General features: G+C 58.3%; 1 protein-coding gene across 1 annotated transcript in view; it reads right to left on the reverse strand.

The window, feature by feature from the left end:
* Positions 1-5,877: 5,877 nt before the first annotated feature.
* The window catches only part of LMX1B (LIM homeobox transcription factor 1 beta), an 81,026-nt gene continuing 59,471 nt past the window's right edge, over positions 5,878-27,432 (reverse strand). The window contains exons 6-11 of the mRNA XM_027614701.1: positions 11,896-12,128; positions 9,879-10,060; positions 9,589-9,666; positions 9,379-9,445; positions 7,052-7,216; positions 5,878-6,755 (exon numbers count right to left, since the gene is read on the reverse strand). Of these exons, the coding sequence (XP_027470502.1) occupies positions 6,598-6,755; positions 7,052-7,216; positions 9,379-9,445; positions 9,589-9,666; positions 9,879-10,060; positions 11,896-12,128 (883 nt within the window). The 3' untranslated portion in view covers positions 5,878-6,597. The remainder of the gene's footprint in view (positions 6,756-7,051; positions 7,217-9,378; positions 9,446-9,588; positions 9,667-9,878; positions 10,061-11,895; positions 12,129-27,432) is intronic.

Genomic DNA, 27,432 nt, shown 5'->3' on the forward strand with positions numbered 1-27,432 from the left:
TAAGGAGCAATCAGGGGGCTATCCCCGTTCTCCAGTCAAGCCCCAGGGGTTGCTCTGAAGTCAAAGCCATAAATAGAGTCCCACTGTCTGTCTGTCTGTGCCCGGGGTCAAGATCTGCCTGGTATGGGGTCCCAGGACGCTAGAGGCAAAGAGGACATCTGAAGCAGAGCAGAGCTGGCTGCAGGATGGGGACTCCTGGGAGGAACTGGGAGAGCAGTGTCCTCATCTGTCAGGTGGACATCACAGTCCTTCCTGCCTCAAAGGGCTGGGAGGAGTGAAACAAAGTGTGCAAGGTTCAGCACGGTGCATGGGGCACGGACCGTCCGGCAGGCAGCCGCTGGAGAGCATGCTGGCTTCACTGCCCAGGTCCAGGGGCGCTGTTCTCATCATGCTGGGGGCGGGGAGCTGCAGAGCTGCGTGTGGTGACCCTCCTTTTGACCATCCTCCTAATGCCGCCTAACCGCCCATCTGTCCAGGCGGATGCCCGTTCTGTGTAGCAGCGCACATCCCTCACCTTCTCCATTTCCGGGGCTCACAGCCCAGCAGGATTCTTGAGGAAAGCTGGGGGCCTGGGAGCAGTGGGGAATTCCGGAGGCAGGACTGCCCAGGGGCTCTTGAAGACAAGTTTTATAGGGTAGGCTCACGATCATGTTCCTCTCCTGGGACCACCCCCTTCTCAAGACCCTCTCCCACCCCAAGTTCCTGGGAGAAATCACCCTGGAGCACGTTGCTTCTCTCCGAGCCTTGGTTTTCTCATCTGTGCAATGAGATGAGAGCCGTTCTGGGTTGCTGTGACGGTCAGTGGGCTGAATGAAGTCTGTGACTGGCAGTGGTGGCAACGGCTGGTGTTTGTCCTGTTTGAATCTGCCCTGGAAAAGAGGGGGCCTGGAGGGAGACCTCCTCCCACACCCTCTTTCTCCCCAGGGACCCAGCCTGCGTCTCCCCTGCCTCCAGTGCCTTCACCTTCTGGGCTGGGGGGAGAAGACAGGCAGGAGACAGGGGAGCACTGGATGAGCACAGCTCCTCCTCCCTCCCCCCCACATTTTTTAATGACAGGATTTTAAACAGTTGCTGTAGGCAAGAGAGTTGGCAGCCCACTGCTGGGGGTGGGGAGGGGTGGAGCTTGGAGGCCCCTCTTAGAGGAGCCTGGGCCTGGGGCTTGGACGTGAAGACCCGGTTGAGTCCTGTCTCTGTGCTGCGCAGTTGGGCTGAGTGACTTAATTTCTCTGGGCCTCAGTGAGGCCACTCTGAAGGTAGGCGTTTCCTTAATCCCCAGGTCCCTGAGCTTGACCTTGGAGGACCAGATCAGAGGGCCAAAGAGTGTGGTGTGCCGGTGAGGCCACGGATTTGCAGCCAAACCTGATTTTGAACCTTGGTTCTGCCACCCCTTGTGACCTTTGTCATATCGAGCATGGTCACTACCTCCTTCTGAGCCTTGGGTTCCCTTCTGAAAAATGGGACCTTAATACTTGCTGCTTAGGGTGTTGCGGTGTGCAAAGGAAGAAATGAACGGGAGCACCTCAACTTGTCTAGACTCCTAGAAGCCACGTGGTTGAGAATCACCCAGAGGCTGAAGTGGGTGCGGGGTGGAGCATGCCCCATAGGGGGCCCTGGCGCCCGTGGGCAGAGGGAAAGCGGCTACAGGTGGCTTCCAGGTAACCCTGGCCACAGGAGTGGGGACAGGAGGCTGAGAAGGAGCAACCAGAGAGGTGGGGAAAGGGAGAGAACATTAGAAGCTCAGATCTGTGGATGTGAGGCCCTGCCCCCAGTCTCATTGCTTCTCCCCCACCCCCAAACTGAGCTCTTCTAGTTTAGGAGAGTTACAAGGTTTTGCCTGCCCTGAGATTTTGCACAAGACAGAAGCACTGCCAGACACTCCTCCCCACATAGTCTTCTCCATGCTGGCTAACTTCTGATCGCAGCTTAATATGTAGCTTCTTCCAGGAGGCCCTCCTTGATGTTTTACCCCTCCCGGTGAGGTTGGGTACCCCTGCCACAAGGCCTCTCCGAACCTCAACTGAGCTTATGTCATAGTCTACCTCCTTGAGGCACAGACCACTGAGCCCTGGTTCTCAGTCCGGTAGCTGGCACTTAAATGTGGTTGGTTGAATGAATGAATGTGTTGGGATGGATGCACTGAAGCATGGAGGTGGTTCGGGGTTGGGATGGGCCAAGGATGGGAGGGTGAAGATTATGGGATGTGACAAGGAATGGGTTGGGGTAAGAACAGGGACCCTGAGCCCTCCCTCCTTCTTGACCTGCTGTCCCTGATGCCCATGGAGGAGTTCCCCCACGCCTCGCACAGGACTGGCTCCGGCCCGGCCCCTCCCCAACCCCCAAGTAGAGGCAGCACAGGTGTGTACAGGTTGGTTTATTTACAAATATACTGATGTCTCATCTTTTGTTGGTGTTTCCATTTTCTGCTTTTGTGGGAGGAGGCAGAAGGTGAGCGTGGAGGGCAGGGTGGGGGTGGTGATGTGGTAAACGCTAATAAATAATTTAACAATGACAAGTTATTAAATAAAATGTGTCTGGGGATGGCGGGTGGGCAGTGAGAGTCTGTACAAGGAAAACAGAGGAATGGCCGATGGCCGGTCCCCACGCCCAGCTGGGCTGGGCTCCTGTGGGGCCCTCGGTGGGGTGGGGGCACCAGCAGACAGGCTCATTGCAAACTGCATCTTCCAAGGGCCAAATGTTGGAGGGTCTTGCCTGCTCCCCTAGCCCTCAGGCCTCATGTGCCCGGGAATGTGGGTAGGTATGTGAGCCTCCGTGTGCGTCCGGGTGTGAGTGTGTGTCTTGTGTGCGTGCATGTGAGTGTGGACCCTCTCCCCGGCAGGGCGGAGTGAGCCCCAGAGCTGCAGGTTCTCCCAGATCGGAGGTGAGGTCCTCACCCCAGGTGGTGCCCCGAGCTCAGGCCAAGCAGGGGGTCAGCTGGTTCGGGCCCCCCCACCCCCAGGCTCCCTGGGCGCTGGCTCCCCAGGGGTGGGTGAGGCAGCCTCGCTGCTAGGGGGCAGCTGAGCCCCCTAGAGGAGAAGAAGCCCCCCGCAGCCCTGCGACGGGGGCCTGACCTTGCCTGGGCCCTGTTCGCCCAGAGGCAGTGGACTCCTCTCCTCCCCCTCCTGGGAAGCCTCCCAACATGCCCAGCCCGCCTTGTAGGACCCCTTCCCCTACGGGCTCTGCCTGCCCTACGGTCGGACCTTTGGAACCATAGGGTCCCTTTGTCTGTGTGGCCCCCCAGGAGGCTCCATGGCACAGGCAGATGAGGCTCTGGCTGGGGGCAGGACCCCACCTTCGTGTCCCTCTTCTGCCTCATTTGCTGTGTTACCTGAGGCAGATTCCTTCCTCTCTCTGAGCCTCACCTTCCCCAACAGGGAAACGGAAGTCGGTTTTTCTCTAACACTCCCTCTGCCCACCTCACACTTTCTGCCTCTTCCTCTCGACAAGACCTTTACCTCGCTCTTCCCTTGGGCTTCCCATCCCAGCCACCACGGACGACGGTCTGATGGTTGGGGTGGGGGGTGCTCCTGGCTACTCACTGCACCCCCAAGTCAAGGCTGCACTTCTTCCCGCATGAAGTGGGAAGAGCCCGCTTATCTCAGCTCACCTCAGACCCCAGCGAGCCTGCGTGCCTCTGCGTGCTTCTGCTGGGTGACCCTGAACACTTGCCTCCTTTCTCTGAGCCTCGGGTTCCTCATCTGAGAAATGGGTCCCCGCTAACATTTGGACAGAGCTGGGTCGGTGTGAATGCCTCTCCTTCTAGAAGAAAGCCCCTCAAGGATGGGCCCCACATCTTGTTCATCTGTCTCCACACCCAGTCCAGGGCTGGGCAGGGTGGACATCAGGGTCTGGGGGAGCCTGGGGGAGCCTGAGGGAACTGAGGGCAGTGAGCCATAGCATACAGCAATCACTTAAACCACGGCTGATGGGGTGTCTCTGGCCCATAGGGCTCTCTGAAGTTTCTCTGGCTTTGACCATCCGTGGGATATGAGTGCGGGTGTCTCTGAACCAGCTGCTGGCAAGGAGCAGTGCCCAGTGGGGACAGAGCCTGGGCTGGACTTGGGAGGTTGTGAGGCCCCCAAGTGGGAAGAGGTGCCCCCCGGGGGCTGCCAAGAGTTTCCTAAGACAAATCCTGCCCCCCCATCCCCTCCCGACCTAGAGGCCATCTGCCAGACCAAGAGGATGAGGGGCTGGCATGGCATCCCTACTCCCTCCCCCGTCCCAACGCAGGCTTTCCAGGCTGGGATAAAGGAAGTGCACCAGATGCCCACTTCTGAGCTTCCTTTCAACTGAAAGAGTCTGGGGGATCTGCCCCTGGGCCGGCCCCAAGTGGCCCCAGCATGATTTGGACCATGTGAGCCAAGAAGAAGAAGGGGAGCATCTCTCAAGAAACCAGCATGGCTGCCTAAGGGACCACTGGTGGCCCAGGACAAGAGCTGGGACCGAGCCCGGGGGGGCTGAGTTTGCAGAAAACCGAAGCAGCAGCCAAGATCAAACAAGGAGGAAGGGCCAGGCTGGCTGCTCTGTCCGGGGTGGGGGTGGGGGGGCTGCTGAGCCGCATCGCCCCACTGACGGCTCTGGTGAAGAGCACCGGACGCTCTGGAGCAGCCAAGGTCTCCCCACTGGAAGGAGGAGCAAACATACGCAGCAGGCTGGAGAACTGTGAGGATCCCAGAGAGAGCCAGGCGGAGGGGCCCCAAGGCAGAGAGAGACAGACACCCATCGTCCTGTTCGCTCAAGGGCTGGACCGGGCAGATCTCAGGGTGGCGGCCTAGGGCTTGGTGTCAGAATTAAAGGCAGGGCTCTGAGCACCTGGCTGAGGATACAGTGGCCACCAGAGCCCAGCGAGGGGTCACTGAGAACGGGGTCCATCAGCCTGACCTCACTTCCTCTTTTGACAGAGTGAGAGCTGAGCGGATCCGGGGTGGGGGCTGACGCAGCCTATCTGGCTTCCAGCAGGGCAGCTGACAAAACGGGGCTGGAAGTGCACTGGAATGCGTCATCCAAGGAGGACTGGTTCATGGGCCAATACCAGACCAGGAGAGGCCCAAACGGTTCCCGTGCCTCGGGTGAGAAACACAGGGCTGCCTCCTGACATCGCAGGGACAGCAAGCCGTGGTCACAGAGCTGCGGGTGCAGAGAAACTCCACAGGCCGGACTGAATCAGATTAAGAAGAAATGGAGCAAGTAAAAAAGTCAAGGTCCTTCGCTGGATCTAAACAATAAATGTCCCCTCCGCCACATATACACAGAAGAAAGATGTGGCTTAGCGGTCACGTGTGTGAGGGTCAGGGGATTCAGTTACAGAAGGGCAGGGTGAGTTTCCAGGTAATGTGGCCTCAGCTGTTCACTGCACTTTGGGCCACATTAACAGAGGCAGGGCGCCTAAAGCCGGGGAGGTGGCTGGCTGATGTCAGTGGGGAGATTGGGTTATATCTGTTCCACCTTTGGAGGGAAAGCTGGAGCCCAGCTGAGGGTACAGTTTTAAGAGAAAGAGCTGGAGAAACTGGAAGAGCCTGGCTTTGAGAAGTGAAGACTCGGGGCTCAAAGAGGCAGAGGCAAAATCAGCAGAGAACGGCAGCTGACCCGGGGCCCGATGAAGCAGCGGGCTCCTCGCTGCTGGAGGTGTGCGAGGCAGAGGGGGCCAAACTTCAGATGATGTGCCACGTGGGTGACTTGGGAGGGTCCCTTTCCCCCTGGAGGTTCTGCCATTTGTCCTATCTGGTTCTGGGGGCTCTGTTCCTGCCCTGCCTCCTCAGGCAGGCCCATTTAGGCTGAGGCTAGGATACATCTGGGTCCGTGTGTTTCAAGCCCCAAACTCTCCCCTCCCTCCCCTCCTTCCTTCTCCCCTATTGCTGTAAGAAGAGGGGGTCCCTGCCCCGCTCTGGCCTCTTTCCCCTTCCTGACGTGGCAGGGCTGGCCCACAGAGCGCCTCTGTGTCTCTTTAGCTTGTCTATGTACCTGTGTGCTTATCCGCATGGGTGTGCCTTCGAGTGTGCATGCGTTTGCAAGTGAGGCTCAGTCTGTCCCCCCGCCAGGGACTCCCCCTCAGGGCAGAGCCGAGGTGGGCTTGGCACACCTGCCAGACTCTTCCCCACTTCTGTTCCAGGTTCGGACTGGGACGGGTGAACCCAGGCTGGCGGAGGTGGGGGAGCTGGGCACCAGCTCCTCAAAGGTAACAGGCACCGCACACAACATCATCGCCTTGGGGCATGCGGTGGTGGGGGGGATGGGGGCGGTGGGGGCCCTGCCTGGGGCTAGGCCCGGCCCCTGGAGGTTGGCTGGACACAGAGAGGACGTTTAAAAAAATAGAGAGAATTTAAGCTTCCCAAAAAAGAGATGGGTAGGGAGAAGGAGGCGATGGAGGCCGAGGTGGGGCTGGGAGGCGAGTGGCTTTCCGAAACTCTGGGTCCCTGGGGTGACACGGTCTCTGTGGGCAGGACGCGGCCCTGCCCAGGCTGCGCCCATCTGCCTGCCCGGCTGGCCCAGGGCAAGGGCACCGTATGGCTGTGTGTAGTCTGTGCGGGCGGTGGGGTGGGTGCGGCGGCCGCAGGCCCACCCCAGGACCCTGGCGCAAGCGTCCATGCGGCCGGCTGGCTCTCAGGAGGCGAAGTAGGAACTCTGCATGGAGTAGAGCCGGTCGATGGGGTTCCCCACACGGGCCTGCAGGGAGCCCACATCCGAGGAGCCCAGGAAGCAGTCACTGAGGCTGGTTAAGGAGGTATCGCTGTCGATGTCGTGGAAGATGGAGTCGTTCCCTGAGGGCAGAGGGGGTGTCAGGAGCCGGGGCAGGCAGGAGCTCCGGGGGGCGGGGCTGTCAGCCCTTCAGGCTGTGTGGCCAGAGGTGAGGAGGGACGGGATGACCTGCGGCGGCGGCCCCCGGGGCCAGAGGTGCTGAGGGCGGCGGGCGGGGCCTCGTCGGGCAGCAGCAGGGCTGTGTGGGCGGGGCCTGCCTGGGCCCTGGGGCGGGATGTGGCCGTCCTGGCCCCAGGCCTGCCGGGTCAGGCAGCGGGCGGGGGCGGTGCTGGGGTGCGCAGGGGGCGGGGCGGCTTACCATAGGGGTTCATGTGGTCACCTGGCATTTGGGGCGGCGTGAGGCCCTGCTGGAAGGGGTCGCTGCTGCCGTAGGGACTCTGCTCCATGGCCACGATCTGCTGTTGCGGTGGGGCCAGCGGCGTGTAGGAGGCCATCATGCCCTCCATGCGACTCGACAGGACCTCTGGGGACAGAGCACACCTTCACTGACCGGCCCTGTCCACCCTGTCCTGGAGCCCAGCCCGCCCCCGGGGAGCCCTCCCGGACGTACCTCAGGAGTTCCCGCTGACCTCCCACGTGGCGCCCTAGGCCACGGGGCCCACTGCAGTCCCCCTGACTCTGCCTGCCTCTGGACTTCCCCAGGCTGCCTACAGTGATTCAGGCCACTGAACCCAGGTATCTGGCCCCCGGCCCCTCTCCCCAGACACACCCTCCAGCTCCTCTTCAGGAATCAGTTTATCGAAAGCCAGAGACCTGCCCTCCTCGCCTCCTCCCTTCCTCCAGTGGCCCTGCCCTCCAGACGCTCACTGCCTGGGGGACACAGACCCTAAGCGGGCAGTAAAGATTCAACATGTGGGTGCAATGAGCTCCCTGTGTCTGGGAGCATCAAGGTGCGGCCCAGGCCAAAGAGGCTCAGGGAAGACTTCCTGGAGGAAGGGACCCCCTGACTCCATGTTACTTAAAGAAGCAGCAGGGGTTCAACCATGTCAGGGGGCAGGCGTGCCCTGCCGCAGGCAGCAAAGGCAGGGAGGGGAGAAACTAGCCAGGGGGAGCAGGGAGCCCCGTGCATGGGGCTATAGTGTGAGGATGAGAGATGGCCAGGGGTGGGGAAGAAGATGGTCCCCTGGGGGGCCTGAGCTCAGTGTGGTTCTCCCTGAGGCTGTAGGAAGTCCCCAGAGGGTCTTAGCCGGGAGAGGCTGTGGAGGAAGATGGTAGGGCGGAGGCTGAAGGCAGGGACCACTGAGGAAATTGAGGCAGGGGCTGGGGTCCCTATGCAGGTGGGTGTGGGAATGACAACTCCTGGGGGGGGCATGAGGGACACAGGACCGGCAACCACTGCCCTACTTGGCAACTGAGCAGACATAGTGAATGGAGGACAGGAAGGGTCAGAGGTGACTCCCAGGGTGCCATTTGCTGAGATGGGGTGGGGAGAAGCAGAGGGTGTTGTGTGAACGTGGTAGCAGGGGCTGGTGTATGGAGTACTGTAAGGGCTGTGATGAGCTCAAGGGGGACTGTGGAACATTCTCAGAGGCAGCTAGGAACACGGGAGGTGGCTGGGCGACCAGAGACAGTGGCCACAGCCCCAGGAGGCCAGGCTGTCTTAGGAAAAGGGAGCAGTGGGGGCAAAAAGAACTGGGCTCCAAGGCTCCGGTGCAGCCAGGCACACGGGCCTGGCCCCGAGCCCTGAGGAGAAGGCAGCGCTGCCCATCAGTGCCCTGGCACCTGCCCCAGAGCCCCCGTCTCACCTGGGAACAGGCAGCCCTGGGGCCCCCACTCCTCTTGGGCAGTCCCAAGAAGCTCCCTGTGCCCTCCCTTTAAGGCTCAATGTCCCCACAGCGCTTGGGAGGCCAGCCTCCCCCCTCCCCCCACCCGCCGGCCCAAGAAGTGGTAACAGGATTTTGGCAAAGCCCAGTGTTCGGGGGCCTGGCTGCCGCCCCTCAAACTGGCTCCTTGCCACCCAGCAGGAGCCCACCCTGAACTCCGCAAAACCCTGCAGAGACTCTCTGGAGATTTCTGCTGAATTCTATTGTGGGCCGTGGGGTGTAGGTATGGTCATGTTAAAACCACGGGCTTGGGGCGCCACACGTGGGGCCGAGGCCGGCTTTGCCCCTTACTAGCTGCGGGATCCCAGTAAGTCAGTCCTCTGGTCTGAGTCTCAGCCTCCTTGGCTGTGAAACGGGCTGTGACAATGCCCTTCCCCTCCGGAATCGGTGGGCATTCCGTGAGGCGGAGCATGGCCAGTGGTGACAACCGTGCCTAACACACCGTGAGGGTGGGAGACGGTTGCAGGTGTTTCTATTTTTGTTTTCTAAGTAAGCTCTACGCCAAACGCGGGGCTTGAACTCCTGACGCTGAGATCAAGAGTCGCACGCTCCACCAACTGACCCAGCCAGGCGCCCCAGGGGCGAAAATTCTGCCACCCTTCTGGGCAGCCCATGCCGCCATCTCTCCTCCCGGGCCCCGCCCGTGGTCCCCACTGCCTCTCTCCATCCTGGCAGGTTCCGTGGCGGCAGCTCCCAGAGCCCTGACGGCCCTGGTGGAAGGGGTCCGGGGCTCGGGGGTGGGGGTGGGGGGTGTTGTTTCCAGAGGCTGAGCCCGGGCCCTGTCGCCCTGGTCCCGGCTCACCTTGGCCCAGCCGCTGCGAGTTCTGCTGCTCCTGCTGCTGCTGGTGCCGCCGCGCCAACTTCTTCATCTGTAGGGGACACACGTCGTGCCAGTCCCCACCTCCCTGCCCCCGGTCGGCCCCGGCCCCTCCAGCGGGACCCTGTCTTCTGCCTGCACACAACCCCCCAGCCCCCAGCCCTGCCCAGCGGGGGGTGACACGTGGCCTCTCACCTTGGCTCTTTGGTTCTGAAACCAGACCTGGACCACACGCACGCTGAGGCCCGTCTCTGCCGCCAGCGTCTCGCGGACCTGCCCGGTGGAGGGACACGGATCAGGCGGGGGGGGGGGGGGGGGGGGGAGGGCGGAGCAGCCGGCCAGGGGGGCGGTGGTTTGGGGGGACTGAGGGGTTGGGGGGCGGGAGGGGGAGGGAGGCCCCCCGTCCCCGGCAAGAGTGGGGGGCACTGTCTGGGAAGGCGGCGGGTGTGGGGGGTCAGCCCCGCCCCAGCCCCGCGGCCCCTCACCTTGCGGCAGGGCTTGGACGACACCTCAAAGGAGGCCTTGAAGGCTCTTCGTTGCTGTGTAGTGAGGATGGTCCGGGGTCGCTTGGGCCTCCGGGGGTCCTTCCCGTCGTCCCCACTGCCTTTACTCTGGCTGCCCTGCCCCTTGGCCGGCTTCAGGTCCCCGTCCTCGTCCTCACTCTTCACTGTGGGAGGACACACCCGGCCCGTCAGCCTCGTACCCTGAGGCCATCCGTTGCCTGGCGGGACCCCGTCACCTCCTGCCAACACCGGCCCCCGGCACTCGGGAGACCCCAGGGCAGCATGTCAGCCCTTGAGAAAACTGGCTCCCGCTGCACCAGCCCAGGGCCAGCGGGTCCCCCGGCCCAGCGAGGACACTCCAGGGAGCCTTCTGTCTTGGAAGCTTCCGGGGACTAAGAACTGTCAGGCGAACACATGCCCCGAGACATCCTCATACCCATCAGACATGACGGTGGCACGCACGCCACACACACAGTTACACACTCAACCACGGACACACGCACATGCGCACGGCACATGAGCCCGCATGGGACTGCGCACACGCCGCTCACAGACGTATTCACGCGCACACAGGTGCATGCTCACAGGTGGGGACACACAGGCGAGAGCACACCTGCACACACACGCGCGCGCGTGCGAGCGCACACACACGACGCAGAAGCGTATGTCTTCCCCCCCAGACACACCCATGCCCACCATGCACACACGGCCACTTTCATGCCCCAGAACTGTGGGTCTTAGAGATGCCAGCCCCAGGCAGACACTGTGCCCCTCCCGCTGCCCCCAAGTCTGAACTGGTCTCCTTTTCCCAGGCCCATCTTCCTCAGAGCCCCGGGGGTGGGTCTCCTCCCTCCGAGACCTCCGCCCCCTGCTATGAATGGGCCAGTGGCACCTGGCCAGTGTCTGCCCTGCCATACGAGTCCAGGCAGCCACCACGGTGCCCTGGCCCATGGGTGGACAGAGGGATGGACAGATGGGGAGCTCACTGCTTCCTCCCAGGGCCCCGACGGTGACAAAGCTCTTGCAGATGGGCAGGTCCTGTGACCGCGGGCTCTAGGTTACCCCAAAGGGCTCAGAAGACCAGCGCATCTCCTCTCCAAGCCCTCTGCGCCAGTCCTTCCCCACTATCCGGGAATGACAGGGCCCCAGCCTTCTCCCTGGCTTTTCCTTTCTAAGACTCATTCCTCGCTGTACCCGCCCTTCTGCCAGGAGGCCTCTAAGCTGGCACAGTCCTTTTGGGGGCTGGAGCAGAGTAGAGAGGTGCCTTCATCCTGGAAAAGGGGGTCTTTGCCTCCACCACAGAAGGCTCCGGTTCCTCCCCAACCCCCAGCCGGGAAACGGAAGAGCTCAGGCTGCTGAAGAATGTGTCAGAGCCTTGCCTCTTGGCCACCAGCAGCCTGCAGACCTGGGGCAGGCAGAGACAGCTGGGGGGCCATGCCCCGGAGGGGGCCACAGCAAGGCGAAGGGAGGGCGAGGTACGCGTGTGTGCGCATGTGTCTAAACCGCAGTCCATGCGAGCATGTGGATAAACATGTGTGTGGCCATATGCATAGCTGCTCAGTGCATATATGATGTGTGAGCTGGGTCATGTGTGCACAGGTACGTGTGTTTAAGTGTGCGCGCACATGTGGGTTCGTGCGTGCTTGGGCATCTCAGCACACGTCTACAGATGTACCTGTGTCCGTGCATATGTGCTGCTGGGCACGGGTATCCACACAACGCATCGTGTGTGCTTGTGTGTGTACATCTGTGGTCCCATGCACGTACGCTGGTGCGTGAGCATGCGTGCCTCAGTGGCAGTGTCCGCACGAGCATTTGTGTGCCTGGGGGCGTGCACACATCGGTGTCCGTGTGCACCTGCACACATGCGTGTGAACACATCAGGGCCATGGGCGTCGGATGTCTGGACGTAGCTCAGGTCCCGGGGTCAGGATCGGGCTTCTCCAGCAGGGCCCCCTCCCCGTCCCCCGGCTGCCCCCCAACTCCAGCCATGGCTCACCAGAGTCGGACTCGTCGGGACTCACGGAGCTGAGCAGGTCCTTCTCCTTCTCGTAGTCACCCTTGCACAGCAGCTGACCCTCCTTGAGCACGAACTCGTCGCCCTTGCGTAGCTGCCGCTCACACACGCAGCAGCAGAAGCAGCCCAGGTGGTACACACATTCCAGCGCCCGCATCACGAACTCCGTGGGGGCGATCTTCTCCATGCAGCCGCTGCACTTGGCTGCGAAGAGCCTGCAGGTGCACAGGGTGGGCGCATTGGCTCGGCTCGGGGGTCCACCAAGGTCGTCTTCCTCCTACCACCCTGACCTTCCACCCCAGGTAGGAGAGGCCCACCCTGGGCTCAGAGCCAGACAGTAGGAGGGTCCCTGGCCCTACTCTTCTGGCGCCCCAGGGCCCTGGTGGCCCAAGAGTGGGTGCTGGGCATCCTGCCCAGAGGTGCCCTCTCCTGGGTGTATCAGCTCAGGGCCCTTCCTGCTCAGAGACACCGTGGCCACTAGAGGGCAGAGCACAAGGTCAGCCTCAACTTTCCCCAGACGCCCAGTGGGTTCTGGGGCTGAGAAGGGCAGGCGACCCCCTGGTCCCATCTCCCCTCACTCCAGGAACTGCTCCGCCTCCTCTCTGCTCCCCCCCCCTCCCACCCACCCAAGCAATCCTGAGCCCTGTCCAGCCCACCGCCCAGGCTGGGCCGCTCCTCTCCTGCCTGAGCGCCTGCCCCAGTCCCCTTCCTGGGCTCCTGGCTCCTCTAACCCTTCAGTTCACCCTCCAGGATGAGAGCCAGAGGAAGCTGTCTAAAACACACCTCTGCTCACACTTCTCCCCTGCTCCAGACTCTTCCATGACTCCTTGGTGCCTCAAGGCTCTTCACACCCTTCCTGTCTTTGCTCCCACAGGCTGTGGCCCGATGGAACAGCCTGTGGTTTCTCCAGAGCTCCTTCCCACTGGCCCTTCAGCATGTTCTTTTTCTGCCCCGTGGCTGGGCTAACCCCTACTGATTATCCCTCATTTCGGCTTAAGTACCTTTACCACGCGCAGACATTTACTGAGCACGGACAGAGAGCCAGGCACGGCTCTAAGCACTCTGCAGGCAGAAGTGCATTTAATCCTTGCAACGACCAGATGAGACAGTGATGAACGTTAACCCCATCTTAGAGATAAGGAAACTGAGGTACCGAGAGGCGAAGTCACTTGCTCGGGGTCACGTGGTAGTAAGTGATGGGGCCGACTGGGAGCCTGGGCCTGCTCCAGCCCCTGCATGACAAACAGGATCCATCTTCCATCTCTGGAGACAAAGCCTGGCGGGGGGTGTCCCTGCCTCCAGCGAGCGTGTGTGCAGAAGGGTCTGAGCAGCATGCCCCCTCCTCTGCCCTCACCTACTGACCGCTCCCCCCTGGCTCCCCCCTCCCAGTCACGTGCCCTGCTCTGTGGGAACTCAGCCTCAACAACACTTTGATGGAAAAATTTATGAAGAATCAAATTATTGCTGCTGGGAGGGAATTAAAACCATTTTTCATTCCCCACGTCCCTGGGCCACGTCTGCGGGCGCCACCTTGGGAGCGCTGTGCGCATCCCATCCCTCTTTATGGCCCGCCATCACAGGCACAGATTACAGCTGCAATTCTCTACTAATCGGTTCTGGAACAGAAATGGCCATAAATGCAAGGCACTCGGCCTGCCTCCCTTCCCGGGGCTGCCATCAGCGCCGCCCACGACGAGCTAGTGGGGCGCGGTGGACAGGGCCGATCTGAGCTCTGCCTGCTGCCCTGGCACCGGCCGGGGCGCTCAAATTGGGGGCATCCCCAGCAACCCCTGCCATCCGCCTCTATCTAACAAGGAGGCTCCTACTCATCCTGCAGTACCCAACTCTAATGCCACCTCCTCTGGGAAGGCTTCTTTGATGCCCCAGTCAGGGGGAAGTGGCCCCCTGTATGCTCACCTGAGCTTCCCCCGGGCCTCAGGTTCCTCTACTGTGAAATGGGGATGTCAACAGGACCTCCCCCTAAGGGCTGTTGTCAGGATTCGATGATACTGAGCCTGTACCTTGGTGCATAAGCATCACATCAGTGACAGCACATGCCCCTGTCAGCTTCCAATTCTGCAGGGGTTCCACAGGGCAGGGCCTGGCTCTACCTGACCCCCAAAAAGACCTCGGTGAGTGTTTGCAAAGCAGGTGAGTGAAGGCTTGGGGTGGGCTGAGGCTAAGGCCGGCTGTCAGCTCGACCCTGCTAGCCCACATAGTGCATGGCTTTGCAAGGGGAACGTGAGCCGGATTTCAGCTCCGATTTGGCCCTTTGGCTGGATAACTTTGTTCGAGGTACAACCTACCCAACTGTCCACAGCAGCCTTTGGCAGAGGCCCCTAGGAATCTGGCTGGCTGTCCAGCTCTGCCAAGGGACTGGGGAAGGAGCCAGGTTTCCAGAACTTGATGCTCTGACACGGAGGATGCGTCTGCCTTCTCTACCTGCCACCCCCCGCCCCCGCCCCTCTGTCCCCTCCCCACACTCCTACCTCCTGATCTAGGTGCCACCCTAAGGTCTGCAGCCCGGCCTCAGTGGCCCATGAGCAGACAGGCACTGGCTGATCTCTGTGCCAGCCTGGCGGGGCCAGGGGCCCAGGCCGGGGTCAGCGCACCTCGGAGCGGCTCCTGGAGAGGAAGCTCTCTTAGGTAGGGGAGGGGGGCAGTGGGAGGGGTGACCTGCATTTGCAGGCGCCTGCCACCATGCAGGCTGCATTCGGAACAGCCGTGCTAATGCCTTGGCAGCAGGGGGTCGATTGCTACTTTCTCCAAACTCATCAACACAATCTATTATTAATACTTCTCCAAAGGCTCGGTGCCGCCATTACGGAGGCAGTGCCAGCCACTCGGGGCGTCATCTGTTATCTAGATTGCAAAAACTTGGGATATAAAACAAACTGCGCACACTTTATAAACGGAATGTGCCATCCGCTTGGTCTCCAAGCATCTCTCCACCCAATAAAACATCGGGGGGGGGGATGCATGAAATACTCCCAATTATGGGGCTGCCTTTGTCTATGGAGCTGGGGTGAGCGCGACGAGCGCATGTGTGGGAGGGGCTTGGGGGTGCCAGCGGGGTCCCCTCCTCTCTGCCAGCCCCCTCCCTCCTCAACCCCTCCCGTCGAGAAGGGCTTGTGGAACCCACCACTGAGAAGCAGGCCCAGCCACGGGGAGTGGCACTGGGACTGGAAGGGCTTGAGTTCAATGCCTGGTTCCACCACTCCCTGGCTAGTGACTGGACAAGTAATTTCCTCTCTCTGAGCCTCAGCTGACTTATCTGTATAATGGGCTCAACAACACTGCCTGCTTCTCCATGTGAAGAGGCAGCGAGTTGTCAGTGTAAAGCAGTGAGCACAGAGGGAGAGGTCAGTAAGCTAGGCAGGCCCTTTGAGGCCAGGAGTGGGCCTCTCCAGGAATGCTGCACAGAAGCTGCAAGTACTGACCAGAGACAAAGTTGCTCAGGCTGGGGAGCTCCGAGCCTTCCTGCCCCGCAGGGGCCCTGGAGCCTGATGCAAAAGGCCCTGCCAGCATCCAAGGCACTGGATTTGGAGCCCAGGTCATGATCTCAATCCTGACTCAGCCACTCACTGGCTCTGTGACCTTGGGCAAGTCTGAGTCTGTGTCCTCATCTGTAAGATGGGGACAGTAGTCCCAACTCCCCAGAATTGTGCTGGGCGTTCCAGATGGATGTGTTTCTGCTTCCCACACTTGAGGTCGAGGGATGGTGGGGAAGGAAGCCCCCTGTGGCTTCCCCTCCAGCTGCCTGGCACCCCTCGGTGCCAATCCCCTGGTCCAGCTCCTCCAAGAGCTCCAGATCCAGAGGGCAGTTTCATGGCCACACCACAGGCATACAGGTTGCTGGCAAGCCTCCCCCCGCCCCCCCCTCCCCGCATCTCCATGTAAACCGCCAAGCCTTTCCTCCTGCTGTCCCTAGTGTCTAGAACACCATTCCTCCACCCTCAACCTTTGACAGCCAAACACCTGCTTATTCTGAAGGATTCAGCTTGGATATCCCTTCCTCCAGGAAGTCCCCTCCTTCTCCTCTCCAGTCTTAGACTTCTTCTCGCTGAGTTCCCCATCCTCACATCTCCTCTCCATTATGGAATCCACTTTCCCTGTTTCCAGGTCCACTTTTCCCTCTTCTTCCTCTATCTTCCACCTCTATCTTCGGAGCTGAGCACAAGGTCCCAGACACACAAAGGTGAGCGGCAAACGTTTGTGCAATGAATGCTGAACCAACCAATACAGACTATTCCACCTGTGAGGAAGGGCAGGTGGGTCCCTACCCCCAGCCTGGTCTGGCGGGAGCACCCACCCCCTGCCCCGGGAAGGCAGTGCCACCTGCAGGAGAGCAGTGTGTGGGGGACGCTGGAACTGGCAGCCCAGGGTTCCATCCTGACTCCATAACTTTGTCCCTGTGTGACTTTGGTCAGGCCATTTAACCTCTCTGAGCCTCAGTTTCTTCATCTATGAAATGGGACTGGTGGTACCTTCCTACAGGGTTGTTGGAAGGGCCTTCTGCATGCAAAGCCCTTGGCACTGTGCCGGGCATGGAGAAGGCACCCCACGGAGCTGCCTTTCTCTTCTTTTATTGCCCTTCTAGATCACCCTCACTGGGGTCTCCGTCACTCTTGGGTGCAGGAGTGACACCAGGTTTACAGGTCCCAACCAAGCATCCCCCTCATGACCACCCTGGGTTCTGGGTCCGTCTAGCTTCTGTCTGGCCTGAACTAGACCAAGCACTCCTGGCTCAATTCTCTGTGTGTCTGTCCGTCTCACTAATGTTACTGAGCTCAATTATCATCACCTGCATCACCTCATTAAGTCCGCAAAGAACCCTAAATGGAAGACACTGTTTCCATTCCCATTTTACAGATGAGGACACCAAAGTGCAGAGGGCAGGTTCAAGGTCACATAGCAGCACCACCATATACCCTCTCCCTGCTCTGTGCATCCAAGTATTTCTCTGCCCACCAATCACCCTTGTCCTTTGCTGGGGGTACCGTGCCCAGGTCTGTCTGTCCTCAAGGCTCTGAACGCCCAATTTCTGATTGCTCAGCATAAGCCCAACACCCAGTAGGTGCAGCTGAGTGGGTTTTTCTTAAACCAAACTGAACACCTCCCCGTCACAAACCCATCCTCCCTCCCCCAGGATCATCTGTGATTTTGGAGTAAGAAATTCCCTTTCTAGGGATGTCCTTCCTGTGAAGAGTCCCCAGCCATGAGGACACATCTCTGTCTCCTCTGAGTTTTTATTGGTTTGTTTAATGCTCAATTTATTAAACTCATAAAGCTAATAAACAAAACTCTGAAAACCCATTTTTTTTCTGGAGCATTTGAACATGGATTACAAATCTGATTAATTAATTTCTCTTAAGCCACTGACAACTGCAGACAGGTAATGCTTACGTCTGATTCTTTTTTTTTTTTATAAGATTTTATTGATTTATTTGAGACAGAGAGAGAGAGCACACGTGGAGGAGGGTCAGAGAGAGAGGGAGAGGCAAACTCCCCGCCGAGCAGGGAGCCCGATATGGGGCTCGATCCCAGGACCCTGAGATCATGACCTGAGCCAAAGGCAGACTCTTAACCGACTGAGCCACCCAGGCGCCCCTCTAGGTCTGATTCTTTTACCTCCAATAAAATTGGCTTCCTAATGTCCTGGGGACCCTCCTGCCTCTCCCTGTGGGTTTTTGAGCCCATAAGCATGCCCTAGGCTTGGAATCGTGGCTCTGTCCCTTCCTAGCACAGGAACAATACACAGGCCCCTTGTCTCTGAGCCTCAGCGGCCCCCTCTGTTCAATGGGGATACTGGCTGGGCACCACGAGGCAGGCGTAGTAAGTAGGCACCATGATTGCTGTCATCATCTCTTCAAAACTACTGGCACCTGTTCCCCGTCCTCGCTGAGTGGAAGCTCCTCTGTCTCCTCCTCACTGTACTGCCATTCCCATAGCCCATGGCTGCACCTTACAGTTCATGGAGCCCCCCACCGGGGCCTCAGTCCAAGAGCGCCCACCACTTTCGGGATAAGCCCAAAGACCTCATTATGGCACTCAAGGGCTCACTCCAGCGCGGACACACCCGGTCTCAGACCCTCTGCTCCAGCCGCCAGGCCTCTCACTGCTCCCTGAAAACAGCCAGCCCTTCCTGCCCCCTTAACATTTAAAATTCCACCTGCCTGTCTTCTCACCCCCTTTCTTTTGCTTCTTGTCGGACTTCACGTTCAAGACCCAATTCAAGGGTAAACTCCTCCGTGAAGCCTTCCCTGAGACCCAGATACTTGTGTGTCTGAAGCCCTCACTGACCTAAAAATCAGAAACGGGGTCTGATTCACACACACACCTCCCACGCTGGGTTCTGGCATTGAGGAGGCGACCAGTGAGTGTCTGATGAATGAGTGAATAACCTTGTGAGAAATGAAATAGGCAGCCAGGTAGGGCAAGAGAACACCGGCCATTCTGCTTCTAGGAGTTTAAGAAGGCCACCAGGTCGCAAGATAAACGAACTCACCGCTCTTGGCCCATGGCCCCCTTCACGGAGATACAACCTGGAGGCCAATTCCTAACTTGTATCTCGCTTAAGTTCTTTACACACCTCCTGTCGGGCTGGGTTCCAACTGCACCCTCATCTCTAGCACGCAGGGAAAGCCCCCGGGGTGGGAGGGCCACGTTGCTAACTCAGTGACTCCCCTGGCCATAGGTGACTGGGTCAGGCCTGGACACCTGGATCAAGGTGAACCAGTCCATTCTCTGTCCCTTCTCCTGCTCATCAAGAGCTTTCTGTCAGCCCCCTGGGCTTATAGGTGCACTTTCTACATCTCCAGCACCAGCTATGTGGCCCTGGGTCATTCACATCCCTCCCCCCTTTTTAAGATTTATTTATTTATTTGAGAGAGAGAAAGAGGGCGCAGGGAGAAGAAAAGAGAGAATCTTAAGCAGACTCCCCGATGAGCCCAGAGCCCGACGTGGGGCTTGATCCCAGGACCCTGAGATCATGACCTGAGCCGAAATCAAGAGTTGGACGCTCAACCAACTAAGCCACCCAGGCGCCCCTCACATCCTTTTCTTGAGCCTCAGTTTCCTCTTTTATAAAAAGGGAGTGCTGGGCGCCTGGGTGGCTCAGTTGGTTAAGCGACTGCCTTCGGCTCAGGTCATGATCCTGGAGTCCCTGGATGGAGTCCCTGGATGGAGTCCCGCATCGGGCTCCCTGCTCGGCAGGGAGTCTGCTTCTCCCTTGACCCTCCCCCCTCTCATGTGCTCTCTCGTTCTCTCTCTCTCTCAAATAAATAAATAAAATCTTAAAAAAAATTAAAAAAAATGAAAAGGGAGTGCTGATCTTCCCTCACCTGGTGACTGAGAACCCGCTGACTTTTCGCCTGTGTGGGAGGGTCTAGCCCAGTGCCAGGCACAGAGGGCATCCTGCCAGGTGCACAACCCACTCCGTCCCCAGTCTGAGTCTCACCATCGTGCCGGTACACAGGCTCTGGAACCGTCTCTCCTCACCTCCAACTTCATGATGTGAAGCCCCCGATCACATCACGGGGTCTGGCTGTGCCTCTGAGGCACAGGTTTCCGTCAGATTCTTGCCCAGGGCCATACTGGGGATCAGGAAGATTTGCTCCCGGCTTCCTTTAGGGTCTCTCTGGGCCCAAGTCCCACAGTCCTTGGACACATTCCCTCCATGGGGAGGGAACCGCAGCCCTCCGTCCCTCTGGCTCTACCTTCTCCTGCTCACCCAGCAAACACCCATGGAGGCTGACTCCCAAACAGGCTCGTGCAAGATGCTTGAGGGACAGAGTGGGGCCAAATCTGGTCCCATGGGGGCTGGCATAGCATGACATGTGCTTTGACAGGCTACACCTGGGGGGCACAGAAAATCATGACAGTCAATCTGGAAGAGAGCTGGGGACTTCCTGGGAAAGGTGACATGCCACATAATTAAGAAGCTGGTTCTGGAGTCAGAAAGAATGGTGTAGGGGCGCCTGGGTGGCTCAGATGGTTAAACATCCGCCTTCGGCTCAGGTCATGATCCCAGAGTCCTGGGATGAGTCCCACATCAGGCTCCCTGCTCGGCGGGGAGTCTGCTTCTCCCTCTCCCTCTGCCTCTCTCCTTGCTTGTCTCTCTCTCTCTCTCAAATGAATAAATAAAATCTTAAAAAAAAAAAAAAAGAAAAAGAAGGATGGTGTAAAGAGTCTGCATCCCAGCTCCGCCTCTCACTAACTGACCTTGGGGCAAGGAGTGCAGTCCCCACCTTACAGGTATTCACTGTGATGTGTTTAGCTTTCATAGGCTGGTGGCGAGGATCCCAGGATGGCATGGTCGCAGAGCACTTAGGGCGGGCTCCTACACTCTTAGTGCTCCAAACGGTGGCCAACATATCACGGTCTAGGGCTGGGCTTTCTGTGATGATGTGGTCGAGTGATAAGCTGGAGTTCACAGGGGCCCAGGGAACAGAACCCTAGACACTCGTGGGGGCCCAGCTGCTCCTGCTAGCGTTTGCCTGTCACTTGGAGGAGCTGATGGGGTGAGAGCAGACAGAGGGAGCTGCCCGGCCTCCTCCCGCCCCGACTCGTTGACATCTCCCCCACGTGCCTGCCGCGTCCTTATCATTCCGGGCGTAGCTGTTTTTTATTTTGAGACAAAAAGGGGCCTGTTGATGGGGATCCAACTCAAACCAGCTGCAAACATCTGCTTTGATGCGGCGGCGGCGGCGGGCCAGGCGGGCGGCGGGAGCCGCAGGCAGGGGCCCCGGTGCGCGCGTCAATCACGCGGCTGGAATGCGCGGCGTGGCCGGGCGCTCGGACCGGCGGCCTCCAGAGCGTGGGCCTCGCAGGGCCTCTCTGCGGGCCGGGCCTGCAGCGAGGGCTGCCCCGGAGCTTCCTGCGGGCACGCAGACCCAGCTGTGCGGGGCCGCCGGCTCCAAGGCCCTTTGATCCAGCCCGGGGCGCTGTCAGGAGCCCGCGGCCAGGGCTGGAGGTCACGGGCCAGGGGCAGGGAGGGATGGGCACAGCCGGGAGCCATGGGTACCATCCAGGGGCCAGCCTGGCCAGGCAGGCACACATCCCGTGACTCCACACACGTTTATGGAGTGCCTACTATGTGCCAGGCACTGTCTGGAGGCTGGGAATAGAGCAGTGAGGCAAATGGACAGTCCCTCCCACCCCCACCCCCAACCCCACCCTCACCCCCAGCTTCCATTCTAATGGGTGAGGGGACAGGCAAGTTAAAACCCTAGCATACAGAGTGTAACAACTGGTGATAATATGATGAAGAAAAATGGAGGGGTAAGGGCAATGCAGGTGGCCAGGGGTTTTAGAAAGAACAGTGAGAGGCCTTACTGAAATCTCTGCGGGGGGGGGGGGGGGGGGGAGGGGATCCCAACAGAGGGAGCAGCAAGTGCAAAGGGCCTGAGGCTGAGCGGATCTGGGATGTTGGGAGAAATGACAAGGAGGCCCTTGTTGCTAAAGCAGGTGAGCAGCAGGGATGGGGCGGGGGGGGGGGGCTAGGATGTGCAAATAGAAGCAGGAGGCACATCTTGTGGGGCTTTGGCTTTGTGTGAGGGTTCTGAGCAGAGGGGGCATCTGATCTGACATCTTAACCAAATTTCTCAGGCAGAGCTGTGTATCAGTGGGAGTGGGAGCAGGGAGATGGGTTGGGAGGTTATCTCAATAATCCAGGCAAAAGATAATGTCTGCTCAGACCCAGGGAGGTGCTGAGAAGTGGTCTGAGCTGGAATGTGTTTTACAGGTAGACAGGGACACGAGAGGATGACAGAGAAAGGCTGGACATGTGATTTGGATGCCTGGGCAATGGGCAGGACAGAGCTGCCATTAAACGAAATGGAGAGGAAAGCCAGGTGGAGGAAGAGAGAATGGCGGGGGGGGCGGGTGAAATTCTGCACGTGTGACATGTGATTTGCCTTCTAACAGCCATGTGGATGCGTCCAGGGGCAGCTGTATATAGGAGTCTGGAGTTCAGAGAGAGGCCCAGGCTGGAGATACTGTTTGAAAGCTGCTAAAATACACATACACACACACACACTCACACGTATACACTCCTAAGAGTAAGCTGCTGTGTGCACGTGGCTTGGCACCTGATAACTAGCCTCTCCCCTTTGGGGCTATGACCCCTGCGGTGGGTAGAGGCAAGGCCCAGCCTCTGCCTCAGGAGGCTCTTTTCCATCGGGGGTACTGTGGCTTCTCTGGGGATCAGACCTCGCCCAGGGACATCAGGTAGAGACAATATGGCAGGGCTGGGCAGGTGGAAGGCAGAGCATCACCTCCTCTGAGCATCCTCCCACATGCCCCTTTTCCTGCCTTCTAGCCTGGGCAGCAATCAGAGGGTCTGTGGGCTCCAGGCGAGGCCCCAAGCTAAGGGCTCCACCTGTATTGCTTTATTAATCCTTGGGCTGAAGCTCTTCCCTCTTTTTTCTGCCCTTCACTGACGAATTCATTTGATGATTCTTTCAGTCATTCATTCATCTAACATTCATTGAGCACCTACTATGAGCCAGGCCCCATGCTGAGCTCACAGTAGAAACCTTCTCCTCCCACTGGCTTATCAGATCCCTCTGAGCTGATTCCAGCTTCCCTCCTCCCACTCCCACTGAGTCACCAGCACCTGGCTGCCAAATCCAGCAGCCATTGCTACTGTTACTATGACTAAGAATCTACTGTTTCCTACATAGCAGGCCCTGTGCCTTATTTGCCCACAGACCCTTCTCCTATAAGACCCCTCACAGGTAGGCACCACCACTTCCTTTTCACAAAGGAGGAAAGTGGCTCTCAGGGTAACACAACCGCTCAGAGTCAGAGCTGGGATCACGGCTGGGATGTTGGGCTCCAGAGCGCCTGCTCGTTCTCCCTGCCTCACTGCATGGTTTCCTGGACCTCCCTGCGCTTGAAGCCCTCTGTTGCCGCAGCCTCCTCCTCCCCTGTCCACCACTGGGAACGGCTTTGCATTTGCTGTCAGCTCAGAGCTGTTGGGCCCATGACCTGGGCTGGGAGGTTACAAAGAGGCGAGGGGCTGACATGCTGGTGAAAGAGGGGAGACTCTACACCACGGGATGCAGAGGCCTCTGGATTTCTCTCCAGGGTCCTGAGTGTTCAGAATAGGCCAGGCCCACTCCTGTGTGCCCAGGAAGGGCTGCCAGATCCAGGGCAGGGCCTGCTGAGGTACAAACTCCACTGGGGTGGGGAGGGGTAGGGAAGAGTCACGGAAGACTTCCTGGAGGAAGGGGCCATAAAGAATGCAAAGGATTGAAAGGGGGTAGTGGTAGGGCTGGGATGGGAACTTGGGGGGGGGTGTCTGATTCCAGAGTCTGGGCTCTGTTAGGAACCATTTTCAGGGATAGGGAGATAGTGGGTCAGTCATGTTGGAAGTGAGAAAGGGGAAGGGTCAGGCTGGAAGCCTTGAATGTTGGGCTAAAGAAGACAGATCAGGTTTTTTTCGTTTCCACCTACTCGTCCACCCACAGGCCCACCCACCCACTCAGCCTGCTATCCCTCTATCTATCTATCTATCTATCTATCATCTATCTGTCTATCTATCTGTCTGTCTGTCTATCTATCCATCCACCTATCCAGCCAGCTAGCACCTGCCCAACTATCCACCCATCGCCCATCCAGCCACCCTCTCAGCCACCCACCTGTCCATCCGCTGCACCCATCCAACCATTGCACACATACTCAGGCACTCGCTCAGTGCCAAATCTTGTGCCATGACTCCTCCTCTTGAAAGCAGAAACTGCCTTTTAAGGCTTTGGCTATAAGACTTGTTGATTCTGTCAGCATTGACCAGACACCCGCCATGACCCTGCACTGTGCTAGGTGATGAGGAATTAGTGGGGGAGAAGAGAGAAGGTCACTTCCCCTCTGTGAGCTCCTGGTGTGACGGGGAACAAGGTTTTCCAGGAGAAAGGAGGTCTCAGAAGGAGAAATCCAAGGCACCGCTGGACAGCCTAACGCTGACCGGCTGACATTTTGGCCTCATCATTCTGACCCCAAAGGATTTGGACTCCCTGGACACAGACCACAGCATTTTAATTAGGGTTATAACGACACTGGTACACTTCCTTTGAGTAAGTGTTTTCTGGAACAACCTCCATTAAGGCAATTTAATTTTTTGATCAATTTTCTTTCTAGTGCAGTTAAATAATTTACAACTTTTTCCATTTCCGTTTTTATTTTACTGAAATTATTTTCATTGAGATAAATGATTTTCCATGAAAAATTTTCAATAAAGTTTTGCTCTACCATCAGGTTTGTGCTCGAATTGCATCTTACTGATTGTAGAGATCTGACTTTTCAGTTAATCTGTACAGTCCTTTACCATGGGTAGTTTCACTGTTGTCAATTGTATTTACTACCGGTTAGTTTACCAAGTTAAAATATCCCCCAGGCTCACGTAGGGTGGCTGGTTTTCCGTGTTACCAACAAAATCACCAAAGCTTATGATCACACGTTTTATCAGGCAGTCAGTGAAAACATGCTCAGGGTCAAAACCATGGGGTCAAGACAGCTTTGTGGGTGTACTAGGCTGGGCGCAAATGTCCAGCTTCAGCTGAGACACTATAGGTTAAGTGTACTCCTTCTTGCCCTTCACAGACTCAAAGACAGTGACCCCTCCCCTGACATCTCCCTCTCCTGGTTACTTCTCCCCTTCCCCCAGGTTCTGGTGGCTGGTTTTCCACACTCCGGTCACAAGCCTGAGTTTGTCCAAATAGCAAGGACAGCCTGACACCCAGCAGCTTGGGCCTCCTGGGCAAGAAGAGCCATCTCCTCCCTTATTCCCCACTTTATGCTCCTCTTAATGTAACCAGAGAGAACAATAACTTTGTCAGCCCAATCACTGAGGACCTCACTGCCCAGTCTCTCTTGCGAGATCTGGGGCTAAGTACCCCTCCCCATCCCGCCCCCACACCTGTGCAGTCAAGTTTTTGAGCCCTACCTACCCTGACAGACTTTGCTACTAAATGTCAAACTCACAGGAACCAGGCTAGCCGTGTGCTCAGTGCTTCTCGTGTAGCCCCTCCCCATGTGTAGGGGCCTCACGTGTAGGTGGACCTCATGACCAACCTGGCAGGTCGGTCACCCTTCCTTACACAGGTCACCCAGCTGGTCAGGTAGAGCCAGGGCCTCACCCGAGGTTAGCCTGGCTGGTGACCACCACATTCTCCTGCCTTCCTGGAGGTTGGGAAGGTGGTTGGGGACAGGGGAGCAAATGCCCCAGTGGTTTGGGAGACTTGAGACCTGTGGGTGCCAGGACACAATCATAGTGCATGGGCAGAACACGTTCCCCAGCTGAGGGGCCTGGGAGAGTAAGCCGACAAGTGGGGGCACCAGAGCCAACAGGACTCAGTGCCGGTGGGAGGCAGGAGGGGAATTCTGGAAGAGGAAGCCCTTGGAGGTGTGGCTGGCATGATTTCCTACCCACAGCCGGACCCTTTGGTAGGGAGTTAGAAGAGGTGCTGGGAGACCGCCTCCCTGGGTCTCCGCCCTCGGCTGGGCCGGCGGAGGACGGGCGAGGGGCGAGCCCCGCAGATCAGGGCCCGGCGCCCGGGCTGGGCACTGCCGCATACGGCCGCTCGCGGGCCCCCCGCCGCCTGCCCGGCCGTTTAGTGGGTAACTGATCGCCCCGCGCCCCGCCCCAGCCGCCCGCTGCCCGCCGGAGCCGCTTAATCACCGCCCGCCCGGCCGCATTAGCATAGTAATGGCCTTTAAATTGAGCCTCTTTGTTTTTTAATTAAGCTCCCAGCAGGTACAGAGAAGAGCGATTATTGAGGAAGCTGCCAGCGCTAATCGCCCGCAGTCATTTGACAATTAAAAAGCGCCCGGCTTTAACCCTTTCCCCGCGCCCGCAGCAGTTCCCCCCCAGCATTTATCCAGTGCCGACTGTGTGTGCACCTGCCCGGTGGGCTTCGCAGACCCCGCCTCTGGCAACTTGGAGAGGTCTCTGCCAATGACTCCATTTTGCCGAGGAGCAAACTGAGGCGCAGAGAGGGGAGGTAACTTGCCCAAGACGCACAGCTCGAGCACGGGGGAGCAGGGATTGGTAGACAGATTGCTAGAGAAATCCAGCTGCTTGAGCTCTGCCTGGAGCGCTGTCCACCTTACGAGTCTGGCAAAATCCTTCTTGCGCTTCAAGGCCCTGTGTGGGCACCTCCCCGCCCCATGGCAACAGCCCCTTGGGAATTCTCAAGGCATCCTCTCCTCCCTGCTGGTTCACCTGTACCCCAAATACTGTGTGTCAGGCTCAGTGCTGGGCGCTGGGGAAGCGGTGACCAAGCCAGAAGTGGGGCTCAGCCCACACGGACCTACCCACCGGGAAGGGACACACGCCGAGGTGAAGATAGGCACAGCTGCTCTTGCTCCAGCCCACGCTGGGGGGCACATCCGAGAAGACTTGCCTGAAGACAGGTTTGGGTACAGACAGAGGTGGGAGAATCAGCCAGACCAGGATGGGAAGCGGTGGACAGGTGACAGTGAATGCAAAGGCCCAGAGACAGGACCAGAACTAACCAGAAATAAAAGGTGCAGAGGGTGTGTGTGAAACAAGAGAAGGCTGAAGAGTTTCAGGAGCCAGCTTGATGGTACAGGGTCTTCTTGCAGACCCCCACTTAAAAAATGTGTTATTTAAAAAAAAAATAATTGAACTTATCTTTGAATAGGTAATGCATTGCATGGTTTAATGTTCAAATGTACAAAAAGGTGCTGGCTTCGGTCTCCTCCATTGCATCCCTAGCCATTCAGGCCCCGTACCCAGAGGCAACCAGAGTCTTCCATTTGAGCCCTCTTTCCAAGATATGCAATACCTATACCCGTGTGTATACCATAATCCCCTCCCCCTGACTTTTTTTTAAATGAGGACTGGTTCGGGTTTTGTCCACTCTTTTTTTTTGCATAAACACAAATTTACTCTAAAATTGTTCTCCATGCACCCCCTTCCCGCCGCGAAACTGGGAGAGGACTCCACACCTTGGCCTGGAGCACCTCCTTTTACAGCAGCCTGATATTCTATTGTACAGGCAAACCCTAATTTATTTAACCCGTGCCCTGTTGATAGCCTTGTGGGCCATTTAAAGGATTTTTGTCTTAATCTCAAGAGCCATGGGAAGCCATTGAAATGTTTTAAGTGGGGAGTAGCTTGAGCGATTTACATTTTTAAAAGATCACTTTGGCTGCAGAGCAGGGACCAGGGGTGGGGGAAGCACAGAGTGGAATCTGGAAGACCAGCTAAGTGGATCGCTGGTGGTGCCCTGCAGGGGAGAGGTGGGGGGGCTGGGGGGGGGCCTGCAGAAGTGGGAGAAGGGGTAGGTCATCAAGAGAGCGATGTAGCGATGGCCTAGACATTGGGGTGGGTGGGAGTAGCCCTGGGTGGCTGCTGGATGGGTGAGCAGTGACTGAGATGGGGACACACGGTAGCAGTTGAGGGACCACGTGGAGACTCCAGGTCTGCAGTAAGCCCCATCTCACTGCACTTCAGCCTGCGTGGTGTCCAATTCATCACTGGGTCTGGGATCT

This window comes from Zalophus californianus, chromosome 13 (genome assembly GCF_009762305.2).
Source record: "Zalophus californianus isolate mZalCal1 chromosome 13, mZalCal1.pri.v2, whole genome shotgun sequence".
NCBI classification, from domain to species: domain Eukaryota; kingdom Metazoa; phylum Chordata; class Mammalia; order Carnivora; family Otariidae; genus Zalophus; species Zalophus californianus.